The following is a 20357-nucleotide window of genomic DNA, read 5'->3' on the forward strand; positions in this document are numbered from 1 at the left end:
AAAGGAAAAGTTGAGTGCTTCAGAGATAGATATAGAGAGAGAGAGGAGGGGCGAGGGCTAGAGAGGTGAGAACATATTGAGCATCGAAAAAATTCTAAATAGAAACTAAGAGAGCCAAAACCAATAATATAAAAGAGAGGGAGCCAAAATAAAATTAAGAATCCGCCTCATTGCCTCCATCTACTTGACGCCATCTCCCCAATCCTCCTCTCTTCTTCTTTTTGTCTTATTTTCCCTCTCTCTTTCTTTTCTTAGCCGATGGTGGTTGGGGGGTTGCCAAGGAAGGTTGTACGGCCGTCATAGAGAAGAGTTAGAAAAAGGATGAAGTTAAGCTTGGAGCTTAGGTATTTTAGTCGTTAAACTATTTTAAATATATATCAGATTTTATTTTATTTTAAAATAATTCAATCGAACCACATTAGCCATCTAACTTTAAATAATGTCATATGGTATCGGCAGCATGTTTTTCCTAAATTGGAAGGTCAATGGAGGATGTTGTAATAATTTGCAAAGTATAGAGTTGATATTACTGGAATCAAAGATGCATAGGCACATTTGTAAATTAGAATAAAATACAGAATTTTCTTTAGCTTTTATCCAAAGTTTTCTTTCAGGAAAGTTTTTTTTTTTTTTGATAAAATTCTTTCTGGAAAGCTTGGTAAGGAGATTTCTTGAAAGTTTTGGTCCAAAAGTGCAGGGTCTTACAGACTCATCTGATCAAAGAGCTTCCTTGCATATTCTGAACCTCCAACTTCGGCGTATGCTGAGATCTTGGCCGTCCATGAAACAACATCATTGTCCACCATCTGATAAAACATTGATCATGCATCTACAGTGTCACCGTTCATCACGTAACCCGAAATCATCACATTCCAGGAAATAGTATTCCTGATTTAGTATTCCTGATTGCCATCCGATCAAAGAGAAATCGTGCTGAGGCCATGTCTCCAGCTCTAGAAAGACCACTAGTAACAATATTCCAAGATATAGTCTTCCTTTCCGGCATCAACTCAAATAGAGCCATTGCCTGCGCTCACCACATGCCATGTACGCGCCAATCGTATTACTGCAGGAAACCACATCCATTTGAGGCATAGCATCGAAAATTTGACGGGCCAAGGTCACCAACCACTACATTTGGAGGGCACACCGAAAAAGGGCATTTTGAACTAAGATATCTAGCCCAAATACAATCTGTGCATGGATCCCTCTGACCCGCTCCAAATACCCCAAGGACTCGCAGGCTTTGAGGATATTGTGTAAAGTTCCCAAAGCCCTCATCTTACTGCAAGTTGAGAAGGCTTCATTTCGATATCTTTTGTTAATGAAGCATTTGATCAGGGTTGTGAAGATCACAACATGTGGAGTTTTGAATGGCAAGGTCAGGACAGTGGAAGGCCAAAGAGAGAACCATCAGCTTGGGATGATGATGATTACTTCCTCCTAGTAGTAGCCCATGGACTCAGATTTGGAGAAGGGTTTGTTTTAATTCCATCACAGTTATGTCTTTTTGAAGGACTCCAGTCTTCTTCTGCTCCATTTTCAGTATTTTGACAAAAAATTCCTCCTACAAGCCTATTTGACCGTTACTCATCTAGCAGGAGCTTTTTCGTAATTTTATTATCTGGCAAGGGTATTTTAGTAATGGTACCACCTCCTTTGGCTCTTTGAGACCCGGTGACTAGCGGTGCATAAGGAGAGCAGCAGTAGAGCTTCACTATAATACCCTCAACTGTGGTCAGTACCACCAAAATGCCACCGAAGATAGCTCTTTTGAGGCAGCTTCATGCCTTGCATGTAACCAGTGGAATCCAGGGGCCCTTGAAATGGATTAGACTCATCAAAGACTACCTTTCTCATGGCTTTGCAGAGGAAGCTCTCCTAATATACACCCAAAACCTCCCTGATAGAATCCGCCAACCCATACTACCATTGGTTCTCAAAGTTTGTGCCTCCCACTCCCTCCTTTCACTTGGCCAATCGTTGCATGCAGACTGTCTCAAAGTTGGGATGGTTCATGATCTATTGGTGGGCACCACATTTGTCTCCATGTATTGTAAATGTCATCGGCCGGCCGTTGCTCGTAAGTTCTTCGATGAAATGCCTGAGAGGAATGTGGTGACATGCAATGCCCTGATTGGAGGTTACTGCGTGCATGGTGACATGGAGTTGGCTTCAATTCTCTTTGACCGGATGCTTTCGCGGACCCCTGTGACTTGGGCATTGATGATTGAAGGGTTTGCTAAGGTGGGAGATACTGTGGCTGCGAGGGGGTTGTTCGACAGGGCCCCAGCCGGGATGCGAACCGTGGTGACATGGACTGTTATGGTCCATGGTTATACTGTAAATGGTGAAATGGAAGCTGCAAGGGAATTGTTTGACCGCATGCCATTTCGGAATTTATTCGTGTGGTCTTCCATGATCACTGGGTATTTCAAGAAGGGTGATGCTGAGGAGGCTGGAGCAATTTTCAGCCAAATGCCGGTCCGGAACTTGGTGAACTGGAATGCATTGATAGCTGGGTACACACAAATTGGATGTAGTGAGGAGGCTTTAGAAGCTTTTAGGCAAATGCAGGAGCATGGCTTCGAACCTGATGAGTTTACAATAGCGAGTGTTTTATCAGCTTGTTCACAACTGGGTTCACTAGATTGTGGCAAGAAAATCCATGAGTTGATCAATCGCAAAAAAATTAAGACAAATCATTTTGTTTTAAATGGTTTGGTCGACATGTATGCAAAATGTGGTGATCTTGAAAGAGCAAGAAAACTCTTTGATGGGATGAGAAGAAAGAACAGTGTATGTTGGAATTCAATGATCTCAGGCCTTGCTAGTCATGGTCGGAGTGAAGAGGCCCTCAACCTCTTTGCTCAAATGGAAGAGTCGGAAGAGACACCTAATGAGATAACCTTTCTTGTGATCCTTTCAGCCTGCACGCATGGAGGATTTGTTAAAGAAGGATTAGAAATTTTTGAGAAGATGGACAAATATGGATTGGTTGCAGGTGTGGAACACTACGGATGCTTGGTCGATCTATTGGGCCGAGCAGGAAGGCTAGCTGAAGCCTATGATGTGATCAAGAAGATGCCGATGAAACCAAATGAGGTGGTGTGGGGAGCCCTGCTAGGAGCCTGTAAAGTACATATGGATTTGGAGATTGCGGACAAAGTGGTGCATGAGATTGGAACGTTGAATTCTGGTGCTGGATCCATTAATGATGCACAGTATGTGGTGCTATCGAATATTTATGCTGCTTCAGAAAAATGGAAAGAAGCAGAGAGGATAAGGAGCAGAATGGTGGAAAATGGAATACAAAAAATGCCTGGTTGCAGTTCGATCATGGTAGGTAACACAGACTATCAGTTCCATGCTGGCGCTATTTCAGTCTCAAGCACATATGCTATGTGGAGCCTAAGGTTATAGATTTTTAAGTAGTAGGATCATGAGAATTGGTGGACACTGGCATTGTTGGATGTTTCCAAACTCAAACAGGTTACCGAAAAATTATTCAAGTTGCACAACAAAAGTTTGCTTGGAGAACTTAAGTAGATTTTATTCGGTGCCGAGCTTAGGATATGAGCTGAAACAAGGAAGAAGTATGGGCTCTTCCTCAGACATATTTTGATAGTGGATCACTGGATAAACCCGGATATCAAGCAATGGGCTGAGATAAGATGAAAACATGTGATATTGTTTACACTCAATGAGCAAATAGAGTAATGACACTGATAAGGATGTAAAGATATACTAATTCCTGTTCAAGATTGAAGCATAGTAACACAAGGTTGTTTACAAAAAGGAATCTGTGACATGTAACCAAGCACAGATTCCAGTCAACAAGAGGAAGTCGTCAAAAATTTGGCCATGATGCATCATCACATTCAAGGAGATTGTGAAGTCTTTTTTTTGATACTGGCACTTTGGAAAGTCATTCAAAATAGCATGTTAATTATTGTAATTTTCCTTCTTTTTTGGTATACTGCAGTTCGTGTTAATTTCAGTCATATCATGCGAACACATGGGAGGGTCTACGAGAACTATTTTCAGAACTCTGCCACCCCCTTCTCCCTCCCTCAGTCGCTTTATCTTCAAGAAACATTCATTAATTTATCCTCCATAATAAGATCTTCTGTTTTCATATTTATGCCATAATTGTTTACTACATGAAACATATGATGATGGCATTACCGCAATAGAACATTTTAGAGCTTCTGTTATATATATATATATATATATATATATATATATATATATATATATATATATATATATATAGAAAATGTATCAAGTGATAGGAGTGACTTAATGTGAGAAGTGAGAGGATATAATAATAACTCTTAGATTTACATTAATGGTTCAAATGAGCGTTGCATGTGCTCACACGCGCGTGTTAAAAAAATAAAAAAAAGGAATAGATAAATTCTAGGAGTATTTGAACAGTTTGGACAATCGTGTTCTTATCTGAATCGTTGATATGGATCCAAGGATTATTATTATGTCTTTTCACCTCTCACATTAAGTCTCTCCTCTCACTTAATACACTTCATATATATATATATATATATATCATTAGTCAAAATGTAACATTTTCGCAATCAATCACTCTTATTATTCTCTTACGTCTTAAGCCACCATATCAACAATTTATTTTACCCTTTCTTATCACCCATTCATCATTGCTTTAGGGTTGTGCAAAAATCCTATATTCTTTTTATTTTTAACAAGACCTATATCTAAGGCTGGCAATTTTTGATATGATCCATTGATATGGATATGACACAATATGTACTTCGATGGATTTGAGTTTGGAATAAATAGGATTGGATCATAAATGGATTGATCCATTTATGACACGATAAATTCATATTTTAAATGGATTGACCCACGTAATCCATTTTGACCCATTTAACTAAATGTGTTAAACTAGGTTAACGGGTTACACGACACGTTTAAACATATTTAACACATTTATTTTAAAATTATTTAAAGGCAAATGAGAAAAATCAAAAAATTATAATCGTAACCTAAAACAAACAATGATAGAATTCAGAGCTGTAAATTAGCATAGCAAATAACTAAAAATTATTTTTATATTATTTTAATCTTTTGACTAAATTTTTATTATTTTAGTTAAATTTTATAAATAAGTTAAATAGTTAAACGGGTCATTAGATGGGTTGTGTATCCATTTGACCTGCCAACATGATTATTAATTGTGTCAAACGGAACATATCATGTCAATCCATGTATATTCATGTCGTATTTATATTTCACAGATTGATCCATTTAATTAAATGGACCATATTCAAGTTAAGCTAATTTGTATTATACTCTCAAATTGATATGACCCATTTATGACCTGAAAACATAAACTGGGAGCCCCACCTATATCCTCTTATTAACATCCTAGAATTTAACAATATCATTAATAACATAACATCATATGATTGTTAGGCATTAAAAAAATAATGATTGTAATGATTGTTATTAACCATTAACTATAAAAATAATGATCGATAATGAAAAATCAAAGCAAATATTTGTTGAAATCACTATTCACTAATAAAATATTAATTTAGCCATTGATGGAATAAAATTTATTTTTATTTAAAAGTTAAATGAAAAATATTATATTTAATGGTGTTATGAATGTTATATAGCGGTCGATTTTCGTTGTGCAATGGCCTTAGAAATTTTACTATCTGAAGATAAGCTAAGGCAATTTATTTTAAAAAAATAAAAAAGCTAGTACCATATGATTAACCAATAGGTACATTTATAATTTAATGAGCTAATGGAGTAAAAATGGAACTTCTATTGAGTATGATAATTAAAGATGCAAGAAAATAATAAAAAATAGATAACTGCATAAAAGCGACATTTTGACCGTTCTTTATATATTTTTCTAAATACTTATTACATGATATACAAATGGTGAGCTGTGCATAAAAATCAACTTAATTATTGGTTGTTCAAACAAAAATCAAATTTATTTTTCTTGTTTTTTTAGAACAATATATATTTAAGGATTCCTTAAGATTTTTAACCCTAAATCTAAGTACGAGAGGGTTGGTAGTCTAAATAAATTTGCATTGAATATTTAAACTATATACGTCTAGTATTCGATCAATGTATATGGAGCATCTTATATTTGAATATCATCCACCTGATACTTATACACAAGGGCAAAATCATTCACTTACCTCTAGACTTATATCATTTGACAAAAGAGATAAAACCAACCTTTTCTTACAAAAATCAATAATTGGGCGGCTTTTTTCTTGCAAATTCATTATATGGAGATGGAATTGAATAAAAACTTATCTTTCACTCTAGAAAAAAAAGTAGTATATACTTTTTGAGGCATAATTCCAAATAATTCATGAAGATTATATGACCTATTTCATATATTAGCTTAAACATAATTTTATTTGGAAAATGTATAGTATTAATAATGTATGTTATTCTACACTAAGGTTGCATTTTGAATCTTGGAAATCTTTGTTCCCTTTATTTTTCCAACTTGGCTTCTCCATTTCCAAATGTATATTTGTTCATAGAATTAATTTCTCTAGTTTAGTATGTTCACTAGTATATTTAGGCTCAATTGCTTTGTTGTTGTTCATAATAAAATTGAAAACTTAGATTTCAAAACTTTATCATGTCTTTTGCTAGTAACTCTGGGGAACTATGATGGCTCATAAATAAGCTAGGTCATTCCAATGCCAAATATTAGAAAGGTGTAATTTTGTACTACATGGTACCACTAAAAAAGAATCCACTATATATATAGCAAATACATAAAAATGGTACATACAAAAATGCATACATTGGGACATTCAATAAAATATTGAAAGTATTTTATTTTTTAAAAATATCTTTTAAAAGATTTTGGAATAGATTTTTCCCTGTCTTTTTAGATAGTGAAAATAATATTAAATTTTGACTATGTTATCCTCTTTTTTCCAACCCAATTTCAAAGCACCCCATTTTTTCTTTATAAAAAATTAATTAGCATCTGTTTCTCAGTTATCATGATAAAATCCTTATTATTCAACAACTGACCAATTTGGCTTATCAATATTTATTTGATGATGATGATAATGATGATGATTTTAAGCCCATTTTTTGCTTTCATATGCCTCATTACAACTACAAGCATTAGTAATTTTGCATTTAAACTCTTTTTTTGCCCTTTCTGCTCACTCAAACCCACGTCTAATTCATGACTTCACAATCGGGGAAGTCATGAACCAGAACTGAGACCTAAATCCTACCAAGACAAAATCAATGGTGAAAATGTTATACAGAAGATCCATACCATTGTTATCATCTACATCATAAAATTACAGTAAAATCTAAAATCATGTATTTTGGAGGTCATATACTCATCCATCAAATGGTTCAAAAAAATTTATTTTAATTGGTTTAATGTTGATGTTTTGTATGCTTTCTGTTTTAGAATCATCTGGATCTATTGAATTTGGGTTTCTATATGTTTTATAACATCCAAATCATCATCGATAGTCTAGCTTGGGACACTAATTTAATATCGCCATGATTTTTTGTGCTCATTTGATGCATGAGTAGGAAGTCTCAAGACACGTGATTTTTGCTTTCTTAAAATTTTGTTACAAAGATCATAATCAATAATACTGATTCTCAATTTGAAATGTTCATCATCAATTTTGTGTTTGTAGGATCGTGGCCTTGATCCTTTCAAAAGAGTAGATTATCACTATATGTGTGGATATACACATACATACATATATGCATGCATGCATGTGCATATATGTACTTGAGCATATGTATCTGTATAAGCATATCTAAATGTACGTGTATAGAAGTGAAAGTGGATGTCAATTTTATTTTGTACAGCATCAATAACCATATTTCTTGGTCCTTCAAATTTTACAAATGCTATAGAAGAGGAAAAAGAAGTAGTGCATATTTCTGGTAATAATGAGGGTGTAAATGGAGGGGATTAACTTGTTTCTAAGTTGAATTCAGTGCAAAATTAATCTAGTTTAACTCAAATCAAAGTTATTTGGATAAATCTTAGATTCAAAATCATGACTGTTTTTGAATAGTTATTGTTAAGGTAATTATTTACTCAACTTGACTCAAAATTTTGATGGATTGATAAAATTAATATTAAATCAAATCCAACCTAATTTGAATGGAATTAAATTAGGTTTGGGTTGAATCTTTTGATCTTTTGAAGATAGTGCATTAACAAATCTTGTAACATTACTTCAAATAGGGAAGGTTGACGGTGGACAGAGAAGAATAGGTTTTTGGTTAGGAAAAAGAATGAGATGAAGAAATTCATCTATTTTTTTAATTAATATTAAATCAAATCCAATCTAACTTGAATGGAATTAAATTAGGTTTGGATTGAATCTTTTGATCTTTTGAAGATAGTGCAGACGGTGGACAGAGAAGAAAAGATTTTCGGTTAGGAAAAAGAATGGGATGAAGAAATTCATCTATTTTTTTGAAGATCAAAATATTTAGAATCGAAAAAGAGTAAACACCATCGGGTCATCTGCACTGACCAAATTGGGCTCGGATTGAGCAGTACAAGCTGTGACAAAAATAATTTTATAATTTTGCCCCCATGCAGGATCGAACTACAGACCTTCAGTTTACAAGACTGACGCTCTACCACTGAGCTATAGGGGCCGTGGCTGTAAATGTCAGCAGCTTTCCAATTATAAAGTAAAATAAACGTACGGCCACGTACTCATAAAGAACAACCAGCATCTTAATTAATCCAGTGAATAAACTACTTATATTATGGCCACTCACATAAGGCTGATGGCTGACGTCCAAGAAGGGAACTCAGAAAGCAAGACAAAATGGCATGATTCGTAGCTCATAAAGCTAGGCATCCAACTCAAAATGTGAAATTAATCAACCGTGGGCCACATAAAATCTGTGATTTACAAGGCAAAATTTTCATTGACATGTGGATTTGGGATTGTTTTAAAAAAATTGGTCATAATCTAAAATCCAAATCAGATCTAGTCTTGTAATTTTTTAACTTGACCCTACCATGCCCATCCATCATTCGAATCTAATTTGGATGAACAAAATAGACCTAATGGGACCCAAATCCAGTTTGACCCAACTTAAAAAACTGGAATCATCTAAACCTCTGGCTCCTTCACGATAAATATCTTTCCTAATTAATCGAATGAACTCTTATTATTTTTCATTCACTTATACTCAAATATTCTCATATTAGTGGTCTTAAATATATACATATATTGATTGACTCAAGTTGACTTGAAACTTTTGATGGATTCATAAAATCAATATTAAATCTAATTTGATCCAAGTTGAATGGAACTGGATTACATTGGAATTCAATTTTTGATCACATTCGAACATGGATTGAATTTTGACCGGGCCAATCCCTAATCCAACCTGACCCCCTTGGAATCCTAGTAATAAAGAAAAATTATTTAAATAAAGATAATATAACAAAATTGTTTAAATGTATCAGGCTTGTCTGTAAAAAATTCAAAATACCAACACGTCCTGGTGCTGACGCTCTGCCGCGAGCTGCGCCGTAAAGGAGGCACCTGCTTACCTGGTCATGGGGTAGCTGGAGTGGGTCCTAACGAAGGTTAACCTGCATTTTGATTAAACTAATAAATAAACTATTCATATTATGGCTACTCACGTAAAGCTGATAACTGACATCCAGAATGGGAACTCCAAAGATCATCACAAAGATGACATGATTCATAGCTTATTAAGCTGAGTGTGGAACTCAATGTGAAGTTACCTGACCACCGGCCGCATATAAAAATTTGTGGTCCGCAGGACCTGGTGATATAGCCACAAGCAGTTGAACTTGTGATGGAACCGATGCCAAAGCCAGACAGAAGAAAAATCAGCCTTTGTCTGTTTGGAGTCTTTTCGTCATAGTCGATTAATAGGCTTTTCTTTGGAGAACTAGTGCCAAACAAACGAATCGCATTAATCAATTTCCCAATATTGTGCATCTACAACTACAAAAATGCTCTATGTATATGTACAAGTTTCTAAACACCAATGAAATAACATAAAGAAACGAATATGACTTCACATCAACAGAATCATTCTCAACTCTGATATCTCATCAAGGCAAAGGTACTGGCGTTCTCCAATTTTGGAATTCGGCCAGGTCTCTGTTAACAATTTTCCCGTTGTGGAGCCAAAATGTTTCTGCAGACTGGTGAAATTGCCTCACCTTACTTTGCAGCTCCCACATGATTCCTACCATCGCAGAGCACGGCTCAGTTTCTGGGGCATAAACCCACAGGCATCTGACCTGTCTGCCGCGAGCTAACATACCCTCAATCACTTCATCTGACAAGGTAAAAACTCCAGTATTACAGACTGCAACAATGACTGCTGCAAGGAAAGTTGAAATTAAAAGAAACAGGTGAGCAAACTCACTTGGTATGCTTTCTAGGTACTCAAGGAGTTGAGTGCCTATCCGAGTAGACGGCCACTTGATGGATATCTGAGTGTAGTCAATCACATTCTGAAAAGGCAGCTCTATTTGATCTGATAAGATGACTGGGACACACTCCTTTTTCAAATTTCATTGCATTAGTAAGGGTTATTTATATGCTTGACCTATGCTCGTAGCACATGTATGATATGCTAAAATGTTCACACAAACATACAGGAGGGTGTCAACTAGTATACTTGGTAAAATCTTTGGGCATTGCTATCAAGGCCCTGGTTCTGCCTCACCTGAATTTCGGCTGATATTTTCCCATCCTAGTTCTTGGAATAAAATAAAATCACACAGGGAATTCATGGTGTTAGAAATACCACCAAGTCTTCCCAAAATAAATTCAAGCCAGCAGAACTGACACAGTATAAATGCATACTATGAGGGGAATGTGCTTATAAGAGCACCCCCTTCTTGCTTGGTAAGAACTCTCGTAGGGATGCAGGTGCACATGTAACTAGAGGCAGACACTAATTCATGAGTAAGAGTATTTTCATGCAGGATTTATTTTCCTGCAATTTTATAATCATGCATAAATTTAGAACTCTTGTGGGGATGCAGGTGCCCATGTAACTAGAGGTGGACACTCACTCATGAGAAGAATATTTTTATACAGGATTTATTCTCCTGCAATTTTATAATCATGCATAAATATAGAACTCTTGTGGGGATGCAGGTCCACATGTAACTAGAGGTGGACACTCACTCATGAGAAGAATATTTTTATACAGGATTTACTCTCCTGCAATTTTATAATCATGCATAAATTTATGTTTGATATCAAAATTACAAATCCATGTGCTGGATGTATGCACATGTTGTAGCATCTACTGTGTAGAACACCAACTAGATAAAAGAAACAATTTTTAGATGTAGATATACAGTACCAGCAAATATTGTGTAGCAACAGTTGTGCTCAAAGATGCAAAAACACTGGGCATTTTATGCATGTCTCCGTGTGTGTGCGCGAGTGAGTGAGAGAGAAGAAAAGGGAGGGGGGAGGGGAGAGAGAGACCACAAAGTAAGCTTCATAGAAGCGAAGCGTCCATGATGACTCGCCACGTGGAGCTAGGCAGAACTTGGCATTCCTCAAATGGTTGAAATACTCAGTTCTTCCCAATTTGTCAGGCCCAGTGAACTTCAACTCTGGAGATTCCAACTGTTCATGAAGTCAATATGCTGTATGGAGGTCTGAAGTAATTACATGAAAGAGAATCAAAACAAAACAGACCATGCGAAAATTGTGCTGAAGGAAGTACACAAACATCACAAAGAGAGAGAGAGAGAGAGATTTTATGAATAAAATTTACAAAATCATACTACTTTATGAGCAACCACCAGGATACACCACTCCCAAAAGCTTGCAATATAATTCAAGCTATATTGGTTTTTCTTATTTAGTAGAGGCATGTACCAAGACATTGATGGCATTCATCTACTGGAAGTTGCAAGAGGACTTGAAAAACTCATAATAACACCAGAGGTAGCTCTAAATAGAAAAGATTGCTGATTAAGATACACATCCAACCCCAAATGATAGCCAATAAACATTCATAAATCCCATCCCAAATGGTTGGTTTCATGGTTATAGTTTTTGCATGTGAAGGATTCCTCAAAGTTGAAAGATCATGATTTTATGAGGAATGCTATATAAATATTAAATATTTGCACCTTGTTTCAATACTTTATTTAACCCACTAAATTTGTAAAACATATTCAGAAAACCATAATGTTCCTATGTTACTCTGCGAGCCAAGAAAAATCATATAAGTTCTCCCTTTTCCAAAAGGCTCCCTTAAATCTGAGCACTCTACCTATTCCTATAAAAGGTTCAGCTTGATAGTGTTGATGCCTGAAGAGTTTAGCATGTTCCACTTCTTTATAGCCATTTTTAGAAATCAACATCAGTATTCCCTTTTCAAAAATTCAACATCTAATAATTCTCAATAAACTGAGATGCAAAAACTGCTTCATATGGAAGTATGAAGCTTAGAATGTCTGACCAACAAAACCAGAACCCTTTCTTTCTAATTTCAAGCTCAAGAGCATCCCATCTTTTGGTTAGCAAATACCATATTCTATGCAGCATTTGAAGGCGGGAACTAACAAGTGGCCAATGGATAAACCAAGAACTTGATTAAAAGATAGTAGCAAGGAATAACATTCAGATAGTTCATCTGCAGCAAAATAACACAAACAATGGTTTGTGATAACATCTAGGAAATCACTTCCTAATCCACAAATATTGTTAAAAATTGGCAGCCCAATTAATTTCACTATTTGACTTATAATTTGTGCCTCAGAAATGAACATAATTCTTTACAAATCTTGTCATCTTTCCTCTTTGTCAAAAGACTCACCCTTCCAAGTCCAGGACAATTTAGTAGCAGGAGCTTAAGCACTTTAATAAATAAGGTATGCTAAGTTTCGTCCCAATGGGCTCACAAGTTTGTGGGTAGCCCACTTTCCAAATTGCCTGGAAAGGTGTTCAACACCAATCCAAACCGTTGACTTCAGTTAAGAGCTGATTTTCTTCAAACTATGCCATATCAAACTAGTATCAACTCATCCAAATGAATTAGATGGAAGGCTTTGCAGGTCAACTAATAACAGTATCACAAAAAGTTTATCACTGGAGCATCTTGCCTTGAATACCATTATGACTGTTAAACACAAGTTTTCTGACAATCTTGAAATAAGCTGTACAATTTTGTAGGTAGAATAAGGGTAATAAATTCACCAGAAAGCCATTTGTAAATGCCATGTTCTGAATTTGTGCACTCCATATGCATAGCATTCTTATGTGGCCAGATAAAGGAGTTGCTTTAAAAAATTAATGACCTTCAAAATTCCAGAACCTTGTTAATTGTTGTAGGACACATGCCTGTTTGTACATATTGGAATTAATTATTGAAAACATTTATGTGCACCTACCAGGGGAAAAAAGGTGATCTTTCTCCTTTCGATGAGATTAGTGAGGTACGTATGTAAATAATTAGTACCAGTGTACCCCCATAGCATAACTGCATAAAATGTCATTTCCTTATATCTTAGTTTTGTATACTTGTGGGATTACTTTGAATCAATAATTGCTCGTTTGAAAAATTGATGCATAAAGATTGGATTCAAAATGGAATGCCAACTCATGACATTGCTATTTCAACCAACCACTTTTAGGTTCTGGATACACAGAGTAATTGTAATTCTATTCAGCAAAGACAGAGGCCATTTAAAGCTGATATAGTTAATTTTTCCAGTAATACAGGCATGCATCCCCTATATAGGTCCATAAAGCTCTAATATTTGCTTTTGGGCACAGGATTTTCACATAAAAATTATCAGTTTTAATATTCACTTCCAAAGGGCACAAGTGTAGCTTATTTTAATCCATTTATTCATGAAAATGCCTGTTTCATCTGAAGTACAGATTTCCTTTACTATGGATTAATTATAATCATGAAAATTTAAGATATTCAGAAGCCTTAAAGATTCATTGAATCAGCTAGAAGTATCTTCAGCCAGCATTGTTGTTACCTTGATTATATTTCCACTTTTTTTAATATATTTTTCCTGTTATCATAAATAACCACAACCAAGGATGAGTTGACATGAAAAAGCTTCACATGGAAGTAAATTTTATGCAAAAAGAAATGTCTTATGGTAATAAAAGGCTAACCTTATCAGGATATTGCTTAGCTAGCTCCACCAATTGAAGACGACCAACCTTTCCCTGGGCACGTCCTAGAAAGTTTGCCAGATACTTCCTCTTGGACAGGGGTAATGGTTGGACAATTGTGGTCCCATGAAATGTAGTCATCCCACCATCAACATTCCCAGGGATAATGATATCTTTCCATGTATTAAAAGCACTCGTATCTCGCTTATCTGTACGGTCACCCTATGCAAACCCAGCACCAGTCTATAAATTGTAAGCAGCTTCAATAAACAAGGAAACATCAGCACTGATATATAAGAATGCCAAACACAACAACAATCAAATTAATAATTCACATGACGTAAGTAACCGATACTACTTAATAACTCAAACAAAATTATGCAGAAAACCTTAAAACTATGCCCGTCATAGACTTCACCACCAAAAATTAGCATAAATCCTAGCTACTGCTGTAGTGTGTGAATGCACATGCACATCTAGGAAGCATGGATGCTTCAAATTGAATATCATGCTTGTTTCAAGTTCATATCGGATACCTATACTTGTTCGATACAGCTAGAAAATGTATCAGGTATTTATTTTAAGTATCCTTTTCCTAAAATCTAAAAGGTTCCTCATAATTCCTAGATACATGGGATATTTTGCAGATACATCCAGAGATGAGAAAAGATTTCTTTCTTTTTCCTTCTCCATTTCGGATGAATGCTGGCCTTTCAGTAATGGATGGCTGGCAAACAAGCAAAAACATACTATATATTATTGCATCAGGTGCACATGAACATGCATACATATGGATAAGGACATATTCAAGAATTATGATTACAGAAGTGTTACATAAGGTAACAATAGGAGGTTTGGTATTGCTTAATGCATTCCTTGGAAGCAAGTATCACAACAATATGGAAGGCTGCCAAATTGACATAAAGGGTTTAAGGTAAGAAAAACATAGCCTTGTACATATAGTGTATCAATTTAAAGAATGAATAAAATAGATGCTTGTGCTTGGCCATGATTCATGTTATCTGCACTAGGAATATATAAAACTCAATCCTCAAATAATTAAATAAGAATCAAAGCATTAAACAAATGGAACAGTCATACATTTCCCTATAGTGGAAAAATGATAACAACTCCTAGAGTGTCCAAAATGTTACATTGTTTTAATACTTCTCTTATAGACATCTTTTTGAAACAAATCATGTGACCGACACTAATCACTAAGTTGTTCTAGTCAAGCACCAATATATCATGAATTAACTCTTCATTGCTTTTGGAAACAACGGTACTCCAAAGATGTTAATGGGAACAGATGAAGTTACTCGAACCACCACAATGTCAACACTTAACTATTCTCCCACAGATTTTTGAGTTCCATATGGAATGTCGACCTTACTCAATAAAAGAGTATTGAATTCCAGAATCTTCTAACCTTGCTTGGTACATAATATGATAAAGAGCTTATTCTACATATAAATGAAAATAAAAGGCTGATGTGGGTGAGCATTCTTTTCTAACTGATATTTAGTCATGCAGAGTCACATCCCTGCATTTATTGTTCATCGTACCTCGTATATCAAACACCTTTTTTCCCAATCCAAAGGGGAGTTATAACAGACACATGATATGGTTGAAGAAAAGTTAGGCGATAACCCCAAGGAATTTATCAATAGAATTTGATAGTAGGATCAGTGCAATCGACATTGATTTTACCTACCCAAGCCTTGATGATGTGCCATCTAAAAGCAAGAGGTAACCAAATAAAAAACTAAACTCCCATTAATCAACCACCTAACACGAAAATGATATTGACTGCGCAACAAGACCAAGTGAACCTACTCCAACATAAAGCATCAACCATGCCTATGCAAAAAGTGGCAATTATTTGACAGATTAGTTGATAAGAAATATTCTAGAATTAGTTAAGCTAAATAATCATCTAACCTACCGATTAGTTAAGCGTCAATTTTCTATTTTCATTCACAAAAAATCGCCTTGACCAGGAACCAGACACAGATTTGGAGGATGGTAAATACAGTTATTTTCATACTTAGATAATTATATCTTGATCCATAAATCCAACCACATATAGGAATGTCTGTTGGTTGTGGTCAAAATACTGTCAAAACAATCAGTAATAATAACAGCAGTATTTTGAATCTAATTATGAGCAGAAGGAAAGCAAATACTGAAACACAGCCATATAATATTGCACATGTTACCTCTGGAGTAAGAATGATGGACCGATTTAAAAATTTTTCCCAGGAGCGAAATAAGTGAGCACCAGCACCACTGCAAGTGTAAGTACATAGGTAGGGGCTATGAAGCAACTAAACAACAATTAAAACAAGAGGAATGAATTTTAAGAAATGATCAGATCAATAAATGTGGGGGTACCCATAATATGTTAAAAAGTATGGAAAGAATTAAGGGTATTCATAGCAGAATTGGAAAAGATGATACCTAGGGAAGACGAAGATGTGATCACGGCCACCTGAATAGCGGAAATATGGCATTTGGCTTAGAACCTGATGTCAAGTAGAACTAAGAACAAACCTTTAGAAATATTCAAAAGTAAAAATGTTATAACAAAATCAGAACAGAGGGACCATTCCCATGATTTGTTGAACTTCCGATGACAAAAAAAAGCATGTCTCATCAGATTGCTTGCCAGGCATATGGGGTCAGAATATAGAATATGGAAAATGCCACTACTTCACCCACATTTTACCTTCACATAGGTCTGGTTTATCTCTTTATCATTCAAACCACCCATGATTCGCACACATTTAACATAAGCTGGAACAAAGAATAAATCAGCCGCCTGCTTCTTCAATGTCCGGAATCTTGACTTGAGAAGTAACTGATGGATTTTGACCTAAGGTGGAAAAAATACAACAATAAACACATTAAAAAAAAAAAAGAGAGAATGAATGATGTTGCCTCTAAATTAAGACAAACATCAGAAGCTTAATAATCACAGTAATGAAACATGAAAACTCGTATACATTTGGGATTGGCCCTCAAACTCCTTTTACGTTCCATGGAAAACATCAAGTCGGGTTCAGACTGGACCAGCTTTGTTTGTTAATTATTAAATGATCGATCCACCTGACTAGATCTCTAGTTGGTCTATGTCAAACTGCTCTACACTGAACTCGTTTCACTCTGTTTGTTGGCAAGATGAGGTCAACAAGAAACATGCCAGCATTTCCATGGGTTTGGTAAATGTTCAAATGTAGACATTAACTGACAGAATGGATTATTATTGTAAGCATATTTCAAGAAAATGCAGCATAATCGGTTTCAAAGAAAAAGGTATACCGTTTGAATTAAACATCACAGACATGCAGCTTATGCACATTAAGCTTTATTTTTCTTATCTTCCCATCTTGAGATTCCAGAATACCTTGCCAAAACCAGCTTTTAACTTTCAGTGTCCCAGTGGCCAATTTCGGTCTGCCCAAATTTTGGCCAAAATCAAATGAAAATTTCATTGATGAAATGATACTTTCATTTCTATAAGACATATCAGAGAAACTCCAAAAAGATTTGATAATCATGCTATTATATGGCACCATTACCATATGGTACAATAAGAAACAGGGGTTGCTAAACTGTACCGAACCGGCTGGGTCGGGTTGTATCAAATTGGACTTGTCGGCTACCGAAATGGTTCATCACATCACTAGGTTTAACAACCTCCTGATTCATGTGATCGTCTCTACCCCCCTGAGTCTTGCGAAGCTTCCTCTGCTGTCCCTCCCCTCTCATTCTCTGATACTTCCATTCCTTCATCGCTTGCCGGTCTTGATTCCTTCACTGCCACCACCGTCTTCAAACCCTCGCTGCTGCTCTCCTCGCTTCTTCTTTGACTTCAATTTTTTTGGAATGGGAAATTGGTACACTGACTTCAAACCCTTGCTGTGCTGTCAACAGTGGGAATGAAGGCACTACTTCTGGTTAGGCTGGAGGGTTTCAAAATGCTGACACCAATAAGGCCATCAATCACTTTCTCAAGTCCTGCAGCCATTGCAACCTCCAACCCCAAATTAAGGTTTGTCTTCTGATGTAGAGCCCAAACAGCTCTAATTTCTTCTCTCTCCAGCATAGGCAAGTCCCCCCTCTCTCTCTCCCTCCCTCTCTTCCTCTCCCCCTTCTCCCTCTCATTCTTCCTCTCCCCCCTCTCCCTCTCCCTCTCCCTCTCCCTCCTTCCTCTCCGGGCCTCTCCCTCTCCTTCTCCGTGGTTCCGATATGGTACAGTTCAGTACAATATGGATCGGTACCATACCATATTGGTCGCTAGCCAGCATGCCTATTGATACCAATTCTTCCAACCTTGATAAGAAGTCCTTCCTACTATATAAAAACCATTTCTTTAGTGAAATTATAAGAACTTGACTCACTCCAAACCCATAAGTTACAAACCCATAGTACATGGTTTATGGCTGATCTGGTCAAGTAAGGTTGGTAAACTAAGTCCAAAATGTACACCCATACTTGTTCCTCTAGAGGGTGTAATCGACCCAAGGTTGACTGGGCTCCAGTATAACCAATTCAAGCCCAAAGTCTGAGATCAAGCTCAGCTTGTATATTATTTCATCAAGCCTAATTTCACACCAAGTTGAATGTATCCTATTGTGATTGGCTTAATAGCCTTAAATTGAGCCAAAGTCAGTTGAGCTTGTATCAATCTTGAAACAAGCTTGGTTCAAAGTTGGTTTGAGTTTCAACACAAGCTAGGTTAAAGTTAAAATAAAGCCCAGTACAAGCTTGAATTATAGTTTAACCAAATAAGGCTTGACCCTCTCGCCTTATGTGCCCAAACAATAACATTAGATTAATTTCAACAATCAATTACATATTATAGCTTATACATGTTACATATTATACGTCCAGTTTCATATTTGAGCCAAGCTTGAGCAGCATCGATCATTTGGCAACTGTATTTCCTATCAAAGTTAAATGATTAATAATGCAACATGAGAATTTTCAGATGTTAACATATGGCTCCGATCCATTATTTTTTTTTCCTGAACCTATCACTCCACCAATGAACCCCCAAACCAAATAGCCCCTCCCACCACCCCACCCTTGCATGTAGTCCTCATTTTCGACCTTTCTACACAAATTTAAGCTCCTATCATTGCAGGAATATGGAGTAACCATTTTCAAGCATAAAAATAACCGTACCATTATTACTATGGTGAATCAGCTAGTCATCATGTTATCCTCAAGATATCAAATAATAGTGTAGGTGTTGATATGGCATACAAATCAACCTCCCTATCATAAATGGACACGTGGCAAGCAACTTTATAAAGATCTGAATTATGGGCAATTACATATTTGCTATTAAGAGAATCCAGAAATAGAAGGGTATTATGACAGATTTAAATCCAAATAAAGAGAGGAGATGATGGCTCATAATGAGGGAATAATATCTCATCCCTTGATTTCTACTTCTAACCATAACTGATCCTTACTCCACACCAATATAAACATGGCCAAGGGACCCCAAAAAAGACAGCCTTTGAGAGAAAAAAACTCTCACAACTCAAAGCTCTCATGGTGAGAGGCTCATAAGCCCTCATCCATCATATTCTTCTCTCATATCATCAAAAGTCCGAGGAGGCTGAGAAAGCCGAGGAAGGCTGAGAAGGCCGAGAAGACTGAGGAAGTTGAGAAGACCGAGAAGGTCAAGCAAGCTGAGAAGGCCAAAAAGGTTGAGGAAGCTGAAAAGGCCGAAGAAGCCAAGGAAGGTTGAAAAGGACAAAGAAGCTAAAAAGACTGACAAGATCGAGAAAGATGAGAAAACCGAACAAATCTAATTCATCAGAAGATCGAGTAAGTCGACCTCATCAGAAGGCTAAGAAAGTCTGACATCATCAGAAGGTCGAGTAAGTCCACCTCATCAGAAGGTCGAGTAAGTCCACCTCATCAGAAGGCTGAGAAGGTCAAGCTATCAAAAGATCGAGAAGGTCAAAATGAAAAGAAATAAGGCCATCTAAACCACGCCAACCAGAATAGGATAACATTTTATACTATTATTCTTAATTATAATCTTATTATTTCTGTTCTTTCAAAGCTCGATCTGACTTAAGTTGTGAGGCCTGGCCCAAGCAACGAATCCAAAGCCCAAAAAAAAAAAAAAAAAAAAAAAAACAG

The 20357-nt window shown here is 36.1% G+C and overlaps 2 protein-coding genes and 1 non-coding gene across 4 annotated transcripts; 1 reads left to right on the forward strand and 2 right to left on the reverse strand.

The window, feature by feature from the left end:
• Positions 1 to 905: 905 nt before the first annotated feature.
• Positions 906 to 4004, forward strand: LOC105034219 (pentatricopeptide repeat-containing protein At3g21470). Its single transcript, XM_010909270.4, has one exon. It carries the CDS (start codon positions 1753 to 1755, stop codon positions 3421 to 3423), a length of 1671 nt encoding a protein of 556 aa, XP_010907572.3. The 5' UTR covers positions 906 to 1752; the 3' UTR covers positions 3424 to 4004.
• Positions 4005 to 8613: 4609 nt separating this feature from the next.
• Positions 8614 to 8685, reverse strand: TRNAT-UGU (transfer RNA threonine (anticodon UGU)). The gene has a single exon. It is a non-coding gene; the product is annotated as a tRNA-Thr (tRNA).
• A 1332-nt stretch (positions 8686 to 10017) lies between these two features.
• Positions 10018 to 17066, reverse strand: LOC140859741 (probable arabinosyltransferase ARAD1). Of its 2 annotated transcripts, none has more exons than XM_073262194.1 (7): positions 16921 to 17066; positions 16653 to 16717; positions 16412 to 16481; positions 14193 to 14414; positions 11532 to 11675; positions 10453 to 10540; positions 10018 to 10362 (listed from the first exon to the last, which is right to left on the reverse strand). In XM_073262194.1, the coding sequence occupies exons 1-7, from the start codon at positions 16963 to 16965 to the stop codon at positions 10133 to 10135; spliced, it is 864 nt and encodes a 287-aa protein (XP_073118295.1). In that variant the 5' UTR covers positions 16966 to 17066; the 3' UTR covers positions 10018 to 10132. The 2 variants fall into 2 exon arrangements, with proteins under 2 accessions (XP_073118295.1, XP_073118294.1); XM_073262193.1 differs by having other exon boundaries at positions 10453 to 10588.
• Between the last annotated feature and the right edge of the window lie 3291 nt (positions 17067 to 20357).

This window comes from Elaeis guineensis, chromosome 8 (assembly GCF_000442705.2).
Source record: "Elaeis guineensis isolate ETL-2024a chromosome 8, EG11, whole genome shotgun sequence".
Classification (NCBI taxonomy): Eukaryota; Viridiplantae; Streptophyta; class Magnoliopsida; order Arecales; family Arecaceae; genus Elaeis; species Elaeis guineensis.